The sequence below is a fragment of the Girardinichthys multiradiatus genome, chromosome 5 (assembly GCF_021462225.1).
Source record: "Girardinichthys multiradiatus isolate DD_20200921_A chromosome 5, DD_fGirMul_XY1, whole genome shotgun sequence".
Classification (NCBI taxonomy): Eukaryota; Metazoa; Chordata; class Actinopteri; order Cyprinodontiformes; family Goodeidae; genus Girardinichthys; species Girardinichthys multiradiatus.
In genome coordinates, this window is record NC_061798.1 from 31,783,437 (window position 1) to 31,800,450 (window position 17,014).

General features: G+C 40.2%; 1 protein-coding gene across 5 annotated transcripts in view; it reads right to left on the reverse strand.

Moving 5' to 3' along the window:
• The window catches only part of LOC124868441 (adhesion G protein-coupled receptor L1-like), a 55,066-nt gene that overhangs the window by 5,043 nt on the left and 33,009 nt on the right, over window positions 1-17,014 (reverse strand). For 3 of the 5 annotated variants that reach the window (XM_047365713.1, XM_047365716.1, XM_047365712.1), the window contains 19 exons: window positions 16,318-16,582; window positions 15,892-16,231; window positions 14,800-15,078; window positions 13,286-13,389; window positions 12,943-13,128; window positions 12,790-12,828; window positions 12,378-12,558; window positions 12,173-12,295; window positions 11,794-12,011; window positions 11,490-11,663; window positions 10,189-10,401; window positions 9,876-10,096; window positions 9,707-9,773; window positions 7,180-7,268; window positions 4,781-4,949; window positions 4,547-4,696; window positions 4,362-4,458; window positions 4,166-4,276; window positions 990-1,013 (listed from right to left, as the gene is read on the reverse strand). In XM_047365713.1, the coding sequence (XP_047221669.1) occupies window positions 990-1,013; window positions 4,166-4,276; window positions 4,362-4,458; window positions 4,547-4,696; window positions 4,781-4,949; window positions 7,180-7,268; window positions 9,707-9,773; window positions 9,876-10,096; window positions 10,189-10,401; window positions 11,490-11,663; window positions 11,794-12,011; window positions 12,173-12,295; window positions 12,378-12,558; window positions 12,790-12,828; window positions 12,943-13,128; window positions 13,286-13,389; window positions 14,800-15,078; window positions 15,892-16,231; window positions 16,318-16,582 (3,050 nt within the window). The remainder of the gene's footprint in view (window positions 1-989; window positions 1,014-4,165; window positions 4,277-4,361; window positions 4,459-4,546; window positions 4,697-4,780; window positions 4,950-7,179; window positions 7,269-9,706; window positions 9,774-9,875; window positions 10,097-10,188; window positions 10,402-11,489; window positions 11,664-11,793; window positions 12,012-12,172; window positions 12,296-12,377; window positions 12,559-12,789; window positions 12,829-12,942; window positions 13,129-13,285; window positions 13,390-14,799; window positions 15,079-15,891; window positions 16,232-16,317; window positions 16,583-17,014) is intronic. The other 2 variants (XM_047365714.1, XM_047365717.1) reach the window with 2 other exon arrangements.

Consider the following 17,014-nt stretch of genomic DNA (forward strand, 5'->3'; position numbering starts at 1 on the left):
AAACCAAGACAGAGGGGCACATCATGAACGAATCAATGAATGAATGAATACAGATTGGAGTTCAGATGTTGCTGAAGGTGGAGCTTTACCAGGATTTAGGAAATAAACAAGCTATTCCTTAATGAAATGTTCGCTCATGTTGCCACATGGAAAGATGTAAGTAATGCCTTTACAGCGCCTTGCAAAAGTATTCCCACCACAACTTTCAACGTATTTTGTTTGCTACAATTATATCTACAAGCCTTTTGGGCTGTGTCAACACCATCTTTATGCATTTTTCCTAGATAGCTCAGTTAGATTTTCAAATCTAGCCACAGATTCGGATTTAGGTCTGACCTTTGATTGGGACAGTCAAACACATGAATACGCTTTATTCTAAACTATTCAAACAAAGGTTCTGGCTGTATATTTAGCACTACTGTTATGCTGGAAGGTAAACCTCCACCCCAGTCTCAAGTCTTTGTGAGCTTCTGACAGCTTTTCTTCCATTATTACCCTGTATTTACCCCCATCCATCTTCCCATGGACCGGCTGAATTCAAGCATTCCCATACCATGATGCTGTCACCACAGTGTTTTACAGTGGGGATGGTGTGTGCAGGTTGATGTGAGTGGTTTGTTCAAAGGGCAAAAAGGTCAGTTTTGGAGAGCACCTTCTTCCACATGTCTATAAGTCTTCCAGCAAATTGTTGGAAGACTGTTGACAGATACTCCCACTTGACTTGCAAATTCCTGCAGGTACTATAAAGATACTATTGATTTCCAGCTCCCCACCCCCGAAGGTTTTCAGTTGTAACATACACCTTCCATTTTTGCAGGACAGACTGAACTGGACGAAATGTTGAGAGGAAAAAAAGGTATGAATAATTTTGCAAGGTGACTGAACGATTGGTGCTTATTTACTTTCTGTAGCTGTTGCACTGAGAGTCCATGAATTGAAAGAAATGGTGCTCAATGATTTTAAGGAGCACAAAAGGAAAGGGGTCATACTCTGTTTGTTTCTGAAGGTTCCTACTGGTCCACATAAAGACGGAGAGACAGAGAAGGAAAGTGTGAAAAACATTTATAAAAGACAAAATATTTAAACCAAAAACATTGCAACAAAGAAGTCATTTTTTCTCAAACTGAAATTAAAATAAAACCTTTATAATGATCAGGCACAGAAAAAGACCATGAAAAAAGAAACAAATAGAGAAGCCGTTTTTAATCATTCAACATAATGAAAGTAATAAACAAACAAGTTTGTACTTATGGATGTACTCTAAATATGTTTAAAATATTTTTCATACATTAGAATATTTTTATTTTATATTACAAGAATTATCTATATCCACTCTATGAAGTTTACTTGGAGTTGTTTTTATGTATCTTAAGCAGGAGGTTTTGTTTTAAAACCTGAAAGTGCTGAATGTGCCTCTTTTATTCTTTTGAGCTTGACCATCAAGCTTTGATGGAACATAAATGGATTTGAAAATGTTGGTAGCTTGTTGAAAAACTTTAACACAAGGTAGGAATATTTACAATCTAAAACAAGACCAGAGAGGCTGCTGTTATAGTTACCAATGCTAACAGCTCTAGTCACTAACAGGGGTTGTTTAAAGGCGACTGTGGCTCAGTAGGAAGAGTAGTCGTCTTGCAATCAGAAGGTTGTGGGTTTGATGTGCCCCTGGGCAAGGCACTTAACCTCAAGTTGCCTACTGATCTGCGTGTCGGTGTATGAATGTGTGAGCGTTAGTGAGTGTGACTGGGTGAATGTGGCTCTAGTGTAAAGCGCTTTGAGTGGTGGGTATGACTGGAAAAGCACTATATAAGTTCAGTCCATTTAGTATTTTAAACAAACTTGTTTTCTTGACAGCATTTCACAAAATTATTATTTATTTAAATAGAAATTATTTTTATTAAGCTCTTTGGCTCCTTTGATCTGTCATACGCTGTAAAATCGCCTTTGCTCATAAACAATTTGTGTAATTACAAAATCAAATTAATGATGATTTAATGAGTTTTTTTCCTTTAATAAAAAAGGTCATCATTTAGGAAAGGCATATCAGCCTTTAGTATTAGTATCTACACTTACCAGCCACTTTATTAGGTACACCTTGCTAGTACCAGGTTGGACCCCCTTTTGCCTTCAGAACTTCCTTAATCCTTCGTGGCATAGATTCAACAAGGTCCTGGAAACATTCCTCAGAGAGTTTGGTCCATATTGACATGATAGCATCACACAGATGATGCAGATTTGTCAGCTGAACATCCATGATGCGAATCTTATGTTTCACCACATCCCAAAGGTGCTCTATTGGATTGAGATCTGGTGACTGTGGAGGCCATTTGAGTTCAGTGAACTCATTGTCATGTTCAAGAAACCAGTCTGAGATGATTCATGCTTTATGACATGGCGCGTTATCCTGCTGGAAGTAACCATCAGAAGATGGGTACACTGTACACAATATTCCCCACAGCATGACACCACCACCACCACCAGCCTGAACCATTGATACAAGGCAGGATGGATCCATGCCTTCATGTTGTTGAAGCCAAATTCTGACCCTACCATCCAAATGTCGCAGCAGACATCGAGACTCATCAGACCAGGCAACATTCCTCCAATCTTCTATTGCCCAATTTTGGTGAGCCTGTGTGAATTGTAGCCTCAGTTTCCTGTTCTTAGCTGACAGGAGTGGCACCTGGTGTGGTCTTCTGCTGCTGTAGCCCATCCGCCTCAAGGTTCGACGTATTGTGCGTTCAGAGATGCTCTTCTGCATGCCTTGGTTGTAACGAGTGGTTGTTTGAGTTACTGTTGCCTTTCTATCAGCTCGAACCAGTCTGGCTATTCTCCTCTGACCTCTGGCATCAACAAGGCATTTGCGCCCACAGAACTGCCGCTCACTGGATATTTTCTCTTTTTCGTACCATTCTCTGTAAACCCTAGAGATGGTTGTGCGTGAAAATCCCAGTAGATCAGCAGTTTCTGAAATACTCGGACCAACCCGTCTGGCACCAACAGCCATGCCACATTCAAAGTCACTTAAATCACCTTTCTTCCCCATTCTGATGCTCGGTTTGAACTGCAGCAGATCATCTTGACCATGTCTACATGCCTAAATGCATTGAGTTGCTGCCATGTGATTGGCTGATTAGAAATTTGCGTTAATGAGCAGTTGCACAGGAGTACCTAATAAAGTGGCCGGTAAGTGTAAGTTTGATTATCTAAAACAAGGCTTTCAAACTGAAATACAAAGCCAAAGCCAAAATTAAAAACTTGGACAAAAATGTTGGCCAACCTTAATATTTATTGAAGAAAGTAATTTTTTATATTGTTTGTTTACAGCTATGTTGGCTCAGTACATATGACAGGTCTGTCCATTACCTTTATAAACTTCCCAACCTGCCAAAAAGCTTATTTTTTCCTCCTTTTGTTTGGTCATTTTTGGGAGGGGTGGTCCGACGTAACTGCTTGTAGAATGAGGTCGCCAATGAATGTTAGCATAGGAGACGTCTTGCGGGTCCTGACTGACAAGCCAACCACCAGCTGAGCATTCTGGGGTTGGTATTATTAACGGTGCAGTTGATGTCTACCAGCTGGCCAACTCTAATAAACATTTAGAATTATCTCACAGGCCAAATATAATTACACTGCTGCCAATTTGGCCAGTGGGCCTGAGTTTGACTCATTTGATCTAAAACATTTAAATGTGATCAAATAAGGCAAAAACAAAAGAAGTCGGGAAATGGTTTTTCATGGCTAGGTAGTTCAGATTTAGCAGCTCAGCTGAACATGAATACAGAAATAAAATGATCATTCTAATAATTATTAGGTTATTATGTGTGATATGTCCTTAATTTTACTTGTTGATATTAATACATTTTTAATGTTAAAAAGGGTTTTCAGTTCTACTGTAAAATTCTTGCAGTCCTACAGGAAAAAAAGTACATTTTTCTTGAATCTTTCCATAAAGATACAAATATAATTTTTGTCCTATGAAACATTGAAGTCTGACTTTAAATAACAATTTGAAGTGATTCTGCACAGATTTACTCAACAATAAAAATATTTTAGAAACACTTAGATGCAGAGCATTTATTCTGTATGAGTATATCAAAGTGGCCTTTTTTCTCTTAGATAAATGTAAAAACAGAAGGATCACATATGGTTTAATGAGATGTACCAGTGGAAGTGAAGGGTTGATTGTATCCCTGCGCCAGCATTGTGTCATAAGGAGAAGCTCCAGCATGAGTCTGCAGCATTTGGTTTGTAAGGAAATGGTTTCCTAAAGCAGCTAATGGAAAGAGAGAGAAAATATGTAACAAATGGTTATTTTTATTCACAGCAGCCTGAAAGAAAAACCAATGCCCAAACCTCACCTCTGTTAAGTGTTGGAGTGTTGTTAACGTCTGCAGCAATGAAAGAGGATTCAGTCTGCCTGCGAACCGTGTCGTTCCACATCCTTCTGATGCGGCTCTGGATTCAGAAATTACCTCATGGTTAAAAAGTGCTTCAGGTCAAATAGAGACAAAGCTCACGGCAGGTCAAATGCATCGTCGCACACCTGTCTGTTTGCTGTTGCTCTTCGACTTTGGCTGCCAGTATAGCGGCTGTTGGAGCGAAGCGCGGCACCTTTCACCGAGTCTGGAGAGCTGGATGAGGACGTTGCACAGCACTGAGAGAGACGTAGGCATCGTCCATAATCCTTCTGACCCTACACCCCATTACATAAACAGTGTTTAGTCACAAATAACAGACAAATATAATTACATGATGACTCCTGAAAGCTGAGGCTGACCTTCCTGGCTAGTGTGCAGTGGAGGATGGTGATGAGTAGGGCCTGGGCTGTGTTGAGGGAGGAGAAGAGATAAGCCAGCAGAAGAGATGGACCAGACAGGAACATCAAGCCCGAGGACCAGGTGACACTAAGCAGGAAGAGGAGAGTCAGAGAGCCCACCGCCCAGGCCCTGCAGGCGAAGCAGGAAGATGACACAAGATAAATGAAGTTTATTTTTCTGACAGGCTAAAGAGCTTACATATCTAAATCATAATCAGTCTCATACTCAAGTTTCAAGAAATATTACAAGTAAAATGTGACATTTTTCCACAAAGCATTAGCATACAAGATTTAAGAATTTTGATATCTTAACTTTAAAGCAGATATTTGGATTAGAACTGGTTACCTTTTCTTATACAATTGTTTTCTAGCTCAGTGAAAAATGTTGTCCTATATTTACTTTGTGATGGTGGGTGTGTATAGGAACTGACAGTAAAACAGCCTTACAATATTCACATACCACTGGAATTTTACGTGATAGACCAACACAAAGATGTGCGTAATTGTGAAGTGGAAGGAAAATGCTGAATGGTTTTCAACATTTTGTACAAATACAAATCTGAAAAGTGTGGTATGGATTTGTGTTCAGGCCTCTTTACTCTGACACTGCTAAATAAAATCCACTGAAACCAATTTTAAGGAGTTTTAACACATTTTAACTAATGAGAATCAACTACTGAGGTGGGAGAATTGTTTGACAAAGCAACTATTAGCAAACGTCTAGAAGAAGGTGCTTTGCTCTGATAGGATCAAAATTGAACTTTCTGGGCTACATGCAAAACAGTTTGCGTGGCACAAAAACTCAAACATAACCATGCATAAAAACATGAACAAATAATTTCCACATTATGAAACATGGTGATGGTAGCATAATATGGTAGCTGTGGGGATGCTTTTCATCTGGAGGGGGAGGGGAGATGGATGGATCCTGTAGAAGACTGAAGAGTGGAACAGAGATTCGACTCCCAGCAGGAAAACAACATTAAATATAGAGTATGTTCAGGTGTAAAGATTGCCCCTCAAAATCTAAATCTAATCTGTGGCAAAACCTGAAAATGAATGTTCACAGATTCTACTCATCCAACTAATCTGAGTTTGAGCCAAGACGAATTGACAGAAACATCAGTCTCAAATCTGGTTAAGATTTACCGCAGAAGACTTTCAGAGAAAAGTGGTTCTCCAAAGTAATAATTCAGGGGCGCTGAATACAATATTTGCAACGACTTGTGTAAACCATCTATCTTTTTTACACTTCACAGTTTGTGTCAGTCTACACATAAAATTCCAATAAAATACATTCAGGTTTGTAGCTGTAAGGTGACAAAATGAAAAGGCTCAAGAGGAATAAATACTTTTGCAGGGAACTGTGCAAGATAATTTTCAATCATACTTAAGAGATTAAAGGATTTTTGCAACTCATATAAAAGCATCAATGAAGTGCAACATACATTATTCTATTTATTTAAGTGTCATTTGTCCATAGAGTTTCATTTATCATTGCGAAATCAGCACAATACATTTTCTGAATTTCTGTTGTACTTTGCTTTTTCAAGATTTCCATTGGCCCCCATCGAGACATCCCATTGACATTTTTCTGGAGGCACTTTTTTCTTTCACCTTGCTATTTAATGTTATATTTCAATGACATTGAGGAGATGGCAACCTGAAACTGATTATCTCTCGTTTGACATTCCCCAGCCGCATCCATTCCTATGTTAACTGTTTTATTTATCGTTTTGCTACAGAGACACAGAGAAGCTTTTGGCTATCAGTCAAAATAAATATCAGACAGAGTTTCCAAACTTTTACATTTTTCTTGAAAAGCTACAAAATCTATTTCATGCATGACTCAATACCTTTTGGGATAAATCTTCTACTGAAATATTCACAGTAATAGATTTTCTGTTTGGGGTGCCAAAAACTTTTCCAAACTTCTCTGTGTTTTTTCTCCTCTGTGGATCAAAATAGTCGGCTCTGCATGTATTTCACAAGGAATCTAAACCTTAAACAAAATGTGCCTGAGTTTTCCTCCCGATAGTTTCTACAAAGGAAAATAGGAACGCCACAGTGAGAGATGTGCATGTGCCAGCAAAGTTAAAACTCAGTGTGGATTGCCTTATAGAGCGCAAGTCGTTTCTTTCAAATTTCTTCTCTATACAACAAGCAGATGATGCTGCTTTCAAAGCTTTAGAGATATTTCATTTTTAGCATGAAAACCTTGAAATTTACAACTCAAAACATGAAAAAGGTGCTGTTTTAAAGCTCCTCCTGCCATGAATTCTTCAAACATACTGATTTAAACTCATTCAGACACTGTGACCTTTATCCACAAAAAAACAGCTCGAAACAGTCTGACTGACCGCAGGTTGTCGTGGCGACTGGAGTCAGGCTTGAGTGCAGCAGTGCTGTGCATCTTATGTAAGGTCATCACCAAAACAATCAGGTTCAACTGAGGCAAATAAGCAAAGACAAATATGTTATTTAATGAAGACAGTTAGAGAGAAATTAAAATAAAAGCTGGCATTTACTGTGCAAAGATTTTAAACCCTGTGAATTCTTTCTCTCCCTCTATAATGGGCCTCATTTCTTTCTTATATTTCTAATCTGACTTTATCAATAGTTTTCCAGGGTTTTTGAAGCCTTTCCAAGTTTTTCTTTGGACTTTAGCTGCTATTTCAATCATTTTAGTCTAGTCTCTGTACCTGACACTAGCAACATATTGTACTAGCCTAAAGTGGAGGACAAAAGAAGTGTCACACATAAAAAAAATCAGTCTTCAGCAGATAGAAAGTATCATCCCTGCTAATTATCTGTTTTACAATTCCATACTTGCCCTGACTAAAATTTATAGATATTTTTAACATTTACATAACATTCCTGATATTTGAGCAGTAAAACATTTACCTTTTCATTTTCTAATTTTCTATATATTCCAGAAATAATAAAAAACTCAATGATCATTAGTTTCTGCAGTGTCACAAATGGCTATTTCATTACTTGTTGGCCCCAGGGATTTTTTTTTACCTGTTTCAACATCTTGGACTCAATTACTGACACCACAGTTTATGATCGATGACAGCCTCTTAGTATGGATGGGCAGCCATGTCTTGATAGGTTTTCAGTATCAATTCAGTTTTATTTATATAGTGCCAATTCACAACACATGTTGTCTCAAGGCAATTCACAACAGTCAGGTACATACATTCCAATTAATAACTAACCATTGAACAGTGCATTCAGATTCAGTTATTTATTCAAATTGGATAAAACATTTTTCTATCTAAGGAAACCCAGCAGATTGCATCCAGTCAGTGACTTGCAGCATTCACTCCTCCCAGATGAGCATGTAGTGACAGTGGACAGTCACTGGCGTTGACTTTGCAGTAATCCCTCATACTGAGCATGCATGTAGCGACAGTGGAGAGGATAAACTCCCTTTTAACAGGAAGAAACCTCCAGCAGAACCAGGCTCAGTGTGAGCGGCCATCTGCCACGACCGACTGGGGGTTTGAGAGAACAGAGCAGAGACACAAAGAGAACAAAGAAGCACTGATCCAGGAGTACTTTCTATGGGAAGGAAAAGTAAATGTTAGTGGATGTAGCTCCTTTAGTTGTTTCATCTAGAAAGAAAGAACAGATAAACTCTGAGCCAGTTTTCAAGGTTAGAGTCTGAAAGAGAGCACATATAATTAGTTACAGTAAAGCTCAGTCAATCGCCATGTCTAGGAGAGAGAAAGGGTTAAACACTAAAAGACAGAGCTATGTGGATCATCGGTAGAGGGTGAGCATTAAGTTGTTGCCAGCAGAAGCTCGGACGATGCCCCTCTCCATAAAGGTGTCACAGGTAGAAACATAGTCAGGCCAGGTGTAGCTTCTAGGAAGAGAATAGAGAGAACAAAGTTAAAAGCTGAAATAACAGCAAATAATGCAAAATTGGAGAGTAGTGTGAGAATGTAGCGAAGAGGGTGAAAGTGGTCATTATGTCCTCCAGCAGCCTAAGCCTATAGCAGCATAACTACACAGATAGTTTCAGTTCAGATTATTTAGTTAAACGGCGCTTATTTACAACAATGTCGTCTCAAGGCACCCCACAAAGGGTCCCACTGATGGTCATTGTTATACTAAAAACCACAAGGATTGGGATACCTCCCTCTGTCAGACTGATTATAACCATTGGAAAAGAGAAGGGGTCATACAGGTAGCAGAAATGGAGGGTGTGTATTGGCACACTCTTTCTATTTTTACATCATGGAATGAAGAGTGCTGTAGAACAGATGGCCAGGGTCCTTCTTAGACAGTTTTTTAAGAGTCTGATGAAGTCTGAATAACCATTAGAGCCCAACCTAGTAAATAATAAAATTGCACATTGGTTCATCATTTCAGGCCTTTACTCTATAATTCTTATCAGCAGGAGTTTGTTAGTTCGTCATTGAATTGAAAAAAAAAATCCATCAAAGATTTGATGGAGGCATCATTCGGCTCCCCAAAGATCCAATTTAAAAGTTTTTTGTTTGTTTTTTTAAGTTGACTGTTATGTGTAGACACAATGCTGGATCATTTATTTAGGAGACTCTAAATACACAATGATTACTAAGTCAGGATTAGGGGGATTATTAAACAAACAAACAAACAAAAAAAATAATAATAAAACAACAGTTAAAACATGCTTGTAAAGCAGGTGCCTGAGTAATAATAAGTAAAAAAGCAGCCATAGTCCAATAATACATGGATTAAAAGACCTACAAAAAGTCTGAGGAACTTTTGATCAAGATCTCTTCAAAATATTAAACAAATGTCTGATGCATTTCAAGCAAAATACAAACAAATAAGAAATGGTTCAAAACTTTTGCACAGTACGGTACACTGAACAGGACCACCAACACCTACCATAATGATGACAGCTACAGGTCCGAGGAAGCTCCAGATGAAGTAGTTATCTGTGCGTAGCCAACACCTAAGCATTAACACAGACACCCAGAGAAATAATGAATTAAACTCCTCACGCTGATGTTAGACTGTAGGGAAAGCAGAGCACTCCACAGGTTCATGAACCTACGCTGTTTTCGAGCCATATCCTCTGAAGTCAATGGCTGCAGAAACAGCCACCACCAGCCCAGGCACAGAGTAACCACAGAGGTAAAAATACTTCCTCCTGGAGTTACGTCCCTCAAACACTTCCCTCTGCAGAAGGTACAGCTCCACGGCCTCCAGACACAACCAGCAAAACACAGAAAGCAGCGAAAAGTGCAGGAGGCCAGCAGTGATGGAGCAGAGAACCTGAAAATGTGAGCATAAAATAAACAACAACAAAAAAAAGGGCACACAAATATTCTACATCAACACATGCTTGTCTGTCTAATAGTACTAACGGTGTATTTAGTCTTGTTGGCACCAATAAGGAAGATAAGTTCTGTAATGAGCAGGTTGGCCCACAGGTTGCAGTGAATGGTGCTGTGGTCTGTGTGCCATGGCGCCCCCTGGCAGCAGAGGGTGATAAGGCAGGTAGCCAAACACACTAGAGCAACAGCGATGCCAACCCAGGAAACCACGTAGACCAGAAGCTCCTCCACACTGGCACCAAACTGTGAAGCAAAAGTCAAAGCAAGATGTCTATTTATATGTGATAACAACAAAAACACATTAATGCAGAGGCAGAGTGTTAGTGCACTCAGATTTTACAGCATATGTGGATGTATTATAAAGTGTTTGGACCTGTTTGTGTTTGTTACATAACATCTATTTATATAAATAAATCACAGCTAATAAAGAGAACATCTTGCAGAGAACATTTAATTTAATTTCATGGAAGGATAAAATATCCTACTGGCATGTCTGCAGCAGCTATTTACCGCCTACGCTGTGTCTGATTTTTTTTTTTAATATACTTTAGTAAAGAGCACAGTTGCAGTCTCAGTTCTCTGTGGAAGAGGAAGGAAATTATAAGAAAAAGGTAACACATGGCCATTTGAAAGAACAGCTGTCACATGTCTCGTGGTTTACAATTTTAATACACATACAAAGCGCATGACAGGTGCTTGATTCATATTGGGCTGATATTTGGCAAATTATTTAAGTTGGGAGATCAAACCTAATTCAGATTTAGGGAGATGGACAAAATTAACTGCCCACACTGGTAAAGATGTGACTCATGTTTATCTTATCACATTCATGGTGATGAGGATGATATAAGCTTAATATTGTAGAAGTGCACCAAAGAGTGGCATCCATAACAACTATTTGATGTTTTCTTCATGCCAATGATTGTTTGGGACCTAAGCTTTAGGGTAAAGCACCTCATGTCCACTGTTAAGTATGGTGTAAGATCTGTGATGCTGTGGGTCTATATTGTCTGCCAAAGGCTCTGGGAACCATGGCATCATGAACTCTTTGAAGCACCAGGACATTTTAAATAAAAATCTGGTGGCCTGTGCCAGAAAACTAAAAATAGGTCAATTCTGGTTCTGTCATAGATGGATGATAATTCAGAGCGCACAACATAAGTAACACAAAAATTGTTTATTAGACACAAAATCAACCTTGTTTCGTGGCAGCCTCAGTCCCAAGACCTAAATCCTAGGGCTTTTTATTATCCATCCTTACCAGAGGCCCAACAAATTTCTCCATGTCTAAAACTGTATCAAATGCTGTTATGTACAGATGTGCAACTTACAACTGGCTGCTGGTATGTCATGAGGACAGCATAGCTGGACAGATGGTTGCACGCACAAGTTGTGTGTGTGTTGTTTGTGTGCAACAGGCGGCAGCCCTGCGTGGACCACCTGCCACTCCCAGAAACCCCCGAAGCGTTCCAGAAAGAACAGTTGGGACCAAAGTGATTTTCCAGCTGTGGATGAAAATAAAAACACAACCAAATGTCCCATGACTGGCTTTAAAAGAAACTAAGAACCCAAAGAGAAGGGAATTTACTCCATCTATATGTTAATTTTGAGAAAATTAAATGTAAATAAACATACTTGAAGATGTCTGAGAGTGAAGATCACTGGCTCTGTGAGGTACACTCGGTTGGTTCCTCTGTGCACTGAAGCAGAGATGACGTGGGAGTTGACCACGAGGCTTCTGCGTCTGGGCTCTTGGCCTTGGGCAAGTCCCAGACCCAGCCGCAAAGTTGAGTTCTGGGTGGTGAGGAAGGGGCCCACGTTCTTGAAGAGGGAAAGAACCAGCTTCACCTGACCTGCAAAGCAAAGCCAGAGTGTGAAAAAACTTTGAGAAGTTTGGGAAAATGTGTTCAGGCATTTAAAGCAAATATTGATATATGGAGCTTCAACTAACCACCTGCTATACCGATGGACCATTACACATATGTTAATACCAATTTTTGCAAGTGCCACTGACCATTGTTGCTGTACTGCTGCAGGGCCAGGGCTGATATCTGCAGGATGCTGTCGCTGTCATAGGAGTGAGGAAATGTCAAGTCCTGTATGTCGGCCTCTGTATTTAGTACATACACTTCTAGATCTGTGAATTAATAAAAAACAAGAGTACACATGTTACACACTGTGTAAGAAGAAAAATGCAGGGAAACAGAAACTCGACGTACCGACATTCGGTGCCCTGTCACTGAAACGCCCTTCGTAGAGATTGTTCGCCAACAGAAACGCTCCTTTCTCAACTGCATCCAACAGCAGCGATGCAGAACGGGACTGGTCAAGGTTGCTCATATCGGCCCAGGACACCAGGGCTTCAGGACCCAGCAGGTTATCAGCTATCTGAACCACAGCCTGACAAAGACAGAGAGACAGAAGATTATCTGTCCGTAAGTCTGTTCATCCGTCTGTGCAGTGCCCTGCCAACGTATTTACGATCTACATTCTGTGATGTTATAAACAACAAACTTCAATGGTTTTACATGGATTTTTATGTGACAGGCCAACACAAATTACTGCATATTAGTGAAGTGGAAGGAAAATTCAAATTTTGCTTTTGCTTCACTATCCATTCATCCGTCTTACCTGAACATATGCTTTGCACGTTCGCTCTCTCTTCTGCAGCTGAAAAAAGAAAAACATCAATTAAAAGAACGATTAAACCTGCATTCACTGACATTTCCTGTCTTATTTCCACAAAAGGTCATTTGTACATCTGCACCGATTATATAAATTTACCTTATTGTAATTGCGTGCAGCCGACTCTTTATTGGCTGGTCTCAGGGCCTGGAGCTGAGAGTCCAGAATGTCCAAGAGCTGTTCAATTAGCCTGACAGACATGCTGATGTCACCGGCATAGATCCGTCCCCGGGTCAGGTTGACCAGCTCCCCGGCGATGTTGGCTGCGTTCTCTCCACTCTTGATCTGGATGGAGTCAGGAGTGTGTGTAATGTCAAATGTTTTGACATTTAAAAGGCAGAGAGAGAGAGAGAGCTGCATGCTCTACGGCTCTAGGGCATTTACACAGCACGTTTGTGTGTTTTTGGTCGTCAGGGTATTTGTGTTTGTGTAAGGCACCGACCTTCTGTGCGATTTGGCTGACCCAGGGAGAGGTGCAGTTGGAAAGGTCAGGCCCTCGGGAGTTCCAACCCACCGGAGATGAAATGCACTGATAAGAAGCGATTCCTGCAGGGACAGAAAGGGGGAGACAAAGATGAAAAACACACAAAAACCAAGCCCATACTTTCTCCTGTGTTCAAACTGGTATTCATAAAGGATGTTCATGGGGAAAGAATTTCTCCATCTTACACATTACTAACTATGCACAGTGCCATATATCATCCATGCATTAAAGTTTAGATCATATAGGCCTACAAAATGAGAAACAGCTGAAATTGAATTGCTCCTCGATCTGAGCCGACACACTGAATAAATACGTTGATCATTGGAGAACCTACAGGGACAGGATGAGTAGAACTCAGTAAAAAGGTGAGGAAAAAGACCAGGACCAAATCCAACTTCATCACCAAATAGCAAAGCTGCCAATTTTATATCCTCCCTGGATTGTGACCAGATAGCTGCCCAGCAATAAAACCAGAAATCAGGGATTTGTAATTCCATGATGGAGACTAGGGGGTGTCTAGCCTTCAAAATGGAGGACTAATAATGGAATCTAAGGAGACAAAAATTATTTAGCGATAAAAGTAATAAATAAATATTAGTATAAAAACATACATTATACAAATATTTATTATGTATGGATTATTGCATTTAAGGCTGATTATTTCTACTTGGCATTGTATTTAGAGCTTTGAACAGTTAATTTTGTGCTTGAATTTTTGTTTTGACATATTAAAATATTTCTTATTAAGATTATTATATTTAGTCTTGGGGATGCACAGTGGTGCAGTAGGCAGCACTGTTGCCTTGCAGCAAGAAGGTCCTAGGTTTGACTCCCAGCCTGGACTCTTTCTGTATGGAGTGTGCATGTTCTCCCTGTGCATGCCTGTATAGAGGAAGTGGGTATAGAAAATGGATGGATAGATAAATGGATGTTTATTTTTTGTTGCCTGAGCTTGATTGAGACTATATTATGAAACAAAACAATGAACTGCTCAAAAGGAGGCATCAGCAGATTATGTGTTACAAGAGCACTGTAAGAAATCAACTAAACTGTTGCATAAATTAATAAAAAAATATTAATTCATTTGCAGTTACTTGCAAGTTCTGCAAATTAGGTGTTGGAATAGGTCAACAGATCCACCTGGTTTCAGTTAAAAGACTAAATAGCATAATAACACTCCAGTGTAATCATCATCTCTGTACTCAATCCATGCTGAATTGATTTGACATGATTAGTATCGAGGCAAAATGCACCACAGGATTATCAACATAATCTGCATCACAGCTTCTCCTCTGAGGAAGGGTGGGCTGGAAAGACAGCTGCTCAGCGAGAGGAAGAATGCCAGATCAGGCGTCTCTCCACACTGTCTCTCTGTTGTTTTTTTTTTGTCTCATCTGAGTTCAGAGAGAGGACATCTGAATACATTTCAGGGAAACGAGATACAGACACACTAAAATGCACGCTTCACCTACCCAGGGACCCTTTAGGACAGGGCCGCTCGACTGTCTCTCCCTTCAAGGTTGGGGGCCACTGAACTCCTCGTGCAACCCGGCCCTCGCATCCGCCCACCTGACCGGGTCCGCCGGGGGCCAAGGGAACCCGCAGAGGAGGGCGTGGGGTCAGGGGAACCATGGGTGTGATCGGCCCCCTGTTAATGACGCCGATTGGGTGCGAGGCTGACGGCCGCACCGGGGTAAGAGCGACTGTAGCTGTGTAGGACCGCACAGTGGTCATCAGAGAGGAAAGGGGACCTGTAGGCATAAAAGGAATTTTAATACACTATCCTACTACAGTGCCTTATTAAAATATTAATCCTGTTTGAACCTTTTCTCATTTTGATGTTACATCCACTAAGGTCAATGTACTTTGTTGGGATTTTTGGTACAGAAAAATTTTTTAGAGATGAAAATAATAAACAAAACAACTGAAAAACGTGTGGCATTTGTCTTCGGCTTCCCTGTGTCAACATTTACAATTCTTGACACAGATTCTCAGTTGCATTTAGATCTGGACTTTGAGTGGGCCATTCTGCTTGGATCTAAACCATTCCAGCTCAGGCTGCAAGTTTAAGGCCGCTGTCCTGCTTGAAGCTCTATCCAGTCTCACATTAATTCTGATCTACTTCCTTGCCACTTCCAACGAAAAAGAATCCCCACAGCTTAAAACCGCCACTTCCATGTTATGCCGTGTTCAACTTTGGTCTTATCCAACCAACTTCTTCCACAGGTTTAATATGCCTCCTATATAGATTGTGGCAAGCTGCAGTTGGTTCAATGTGATTTTAGTTAGGGATATCAGATTAAAGGGAAATAAATATGATAAGAAAATACATGCCACACTTTCCAGATTCTTATTTGTATTAAATTTACAAAAGCCATGTATCCTCTACCATCCACTTCAAATCTATTCACTTCTATGTGTTGGTCCAAATAAAATACACTGAAGTTCGAGGTTGTACAATAGCAAAATGTGAAAAGGTTGAATGAGTATAAACACTTCTTCCAAGCCATATATATTTATTTATATAATAATTATGTCCAAATCAGAATTGTTCATTTTCACACCTTTAGTTGGTGGTGGCGGTGTGAAACTCAGAGGGTATCTCAGCATGTAGTAGTTATTCCACACATATAGCTGGTTGTCTCTGGGGTTGTAATCGATGGAGGAGATGTACTGGTAAGGGTTGGGGAATGGTATCTGAACTGGCAGCTCCTGACCTCGACTGGTGTCATAGGCATACACCACCATGTTGCTGCTGGCTCGGCTGTCGGCCTGGCCCTCATCGTCCTGAAAGACGGAGCGCACTGCATAGAGGACTCCACAGGCCATGAAGGCGTTACTTGCCCCACGTTTGTCAAAGCCTGTGGCCCAGGTGCCCTCAAAACGCAGGGTGTATGGGTTCACCTGGAATAAAACAAGTAGTATTAAGGCCCACCTTACTGTTTTTGTCCTCCTCACTTCTGGTATTACTCTGGGTTTGATCCTCCTACCTGGCTGACCACGATACGTCCATTGTTGGCTTCAGTAGAGTAGATAACCCAAAGCCCATTTTCATCCACCGCCAAATCAATGTCTGACTTTCCTCCCCAGCGGTAAGGAGAGGTGTCATGGTAATTGGCGTTGACCACCACTGCCTCGCCACTTTTGATGCGAGTTCGCAGGTCATACTTGACCAGGTTGCGAGTTCGCTCCTTGTTGTAAAATACAGCACCGTCATACACCACAAAACCTGTACCATCCACACGACTCGGCAACCTAGGACAGGCAAACATATTAAAGAATTCATATAATAATTTTGAGTGCTATGCAGAAGAATACTATATTAAATAGTTGTCTTGTAAATTAGGCAATTTGAGGGGTGGACTTTATAATGATTTCCAAGCCAAAAAAACACATCTATGTCATTGGTCTTACTTTACTATTAGGTCTGTTTCATACTAAGAAAGTTGTAACTATTACACATAAAATATTCCCTCATTTATGCATTTTCTCTACTCCTCTATTTTTTTAGATACAAAAGATGCAATAAAAAGTGTCACATACTCCAATAAAGCCTTATTTATACTACTTGTGGTAGATTATGGTTATAATGAGGGGTCCACAGCATCTTCCACAATGATTGGCAACTCTGCTAAAAGCTGTTCTAAAGCTTTAGAAATGATGATTATTATGGAGATTTGCTGAACC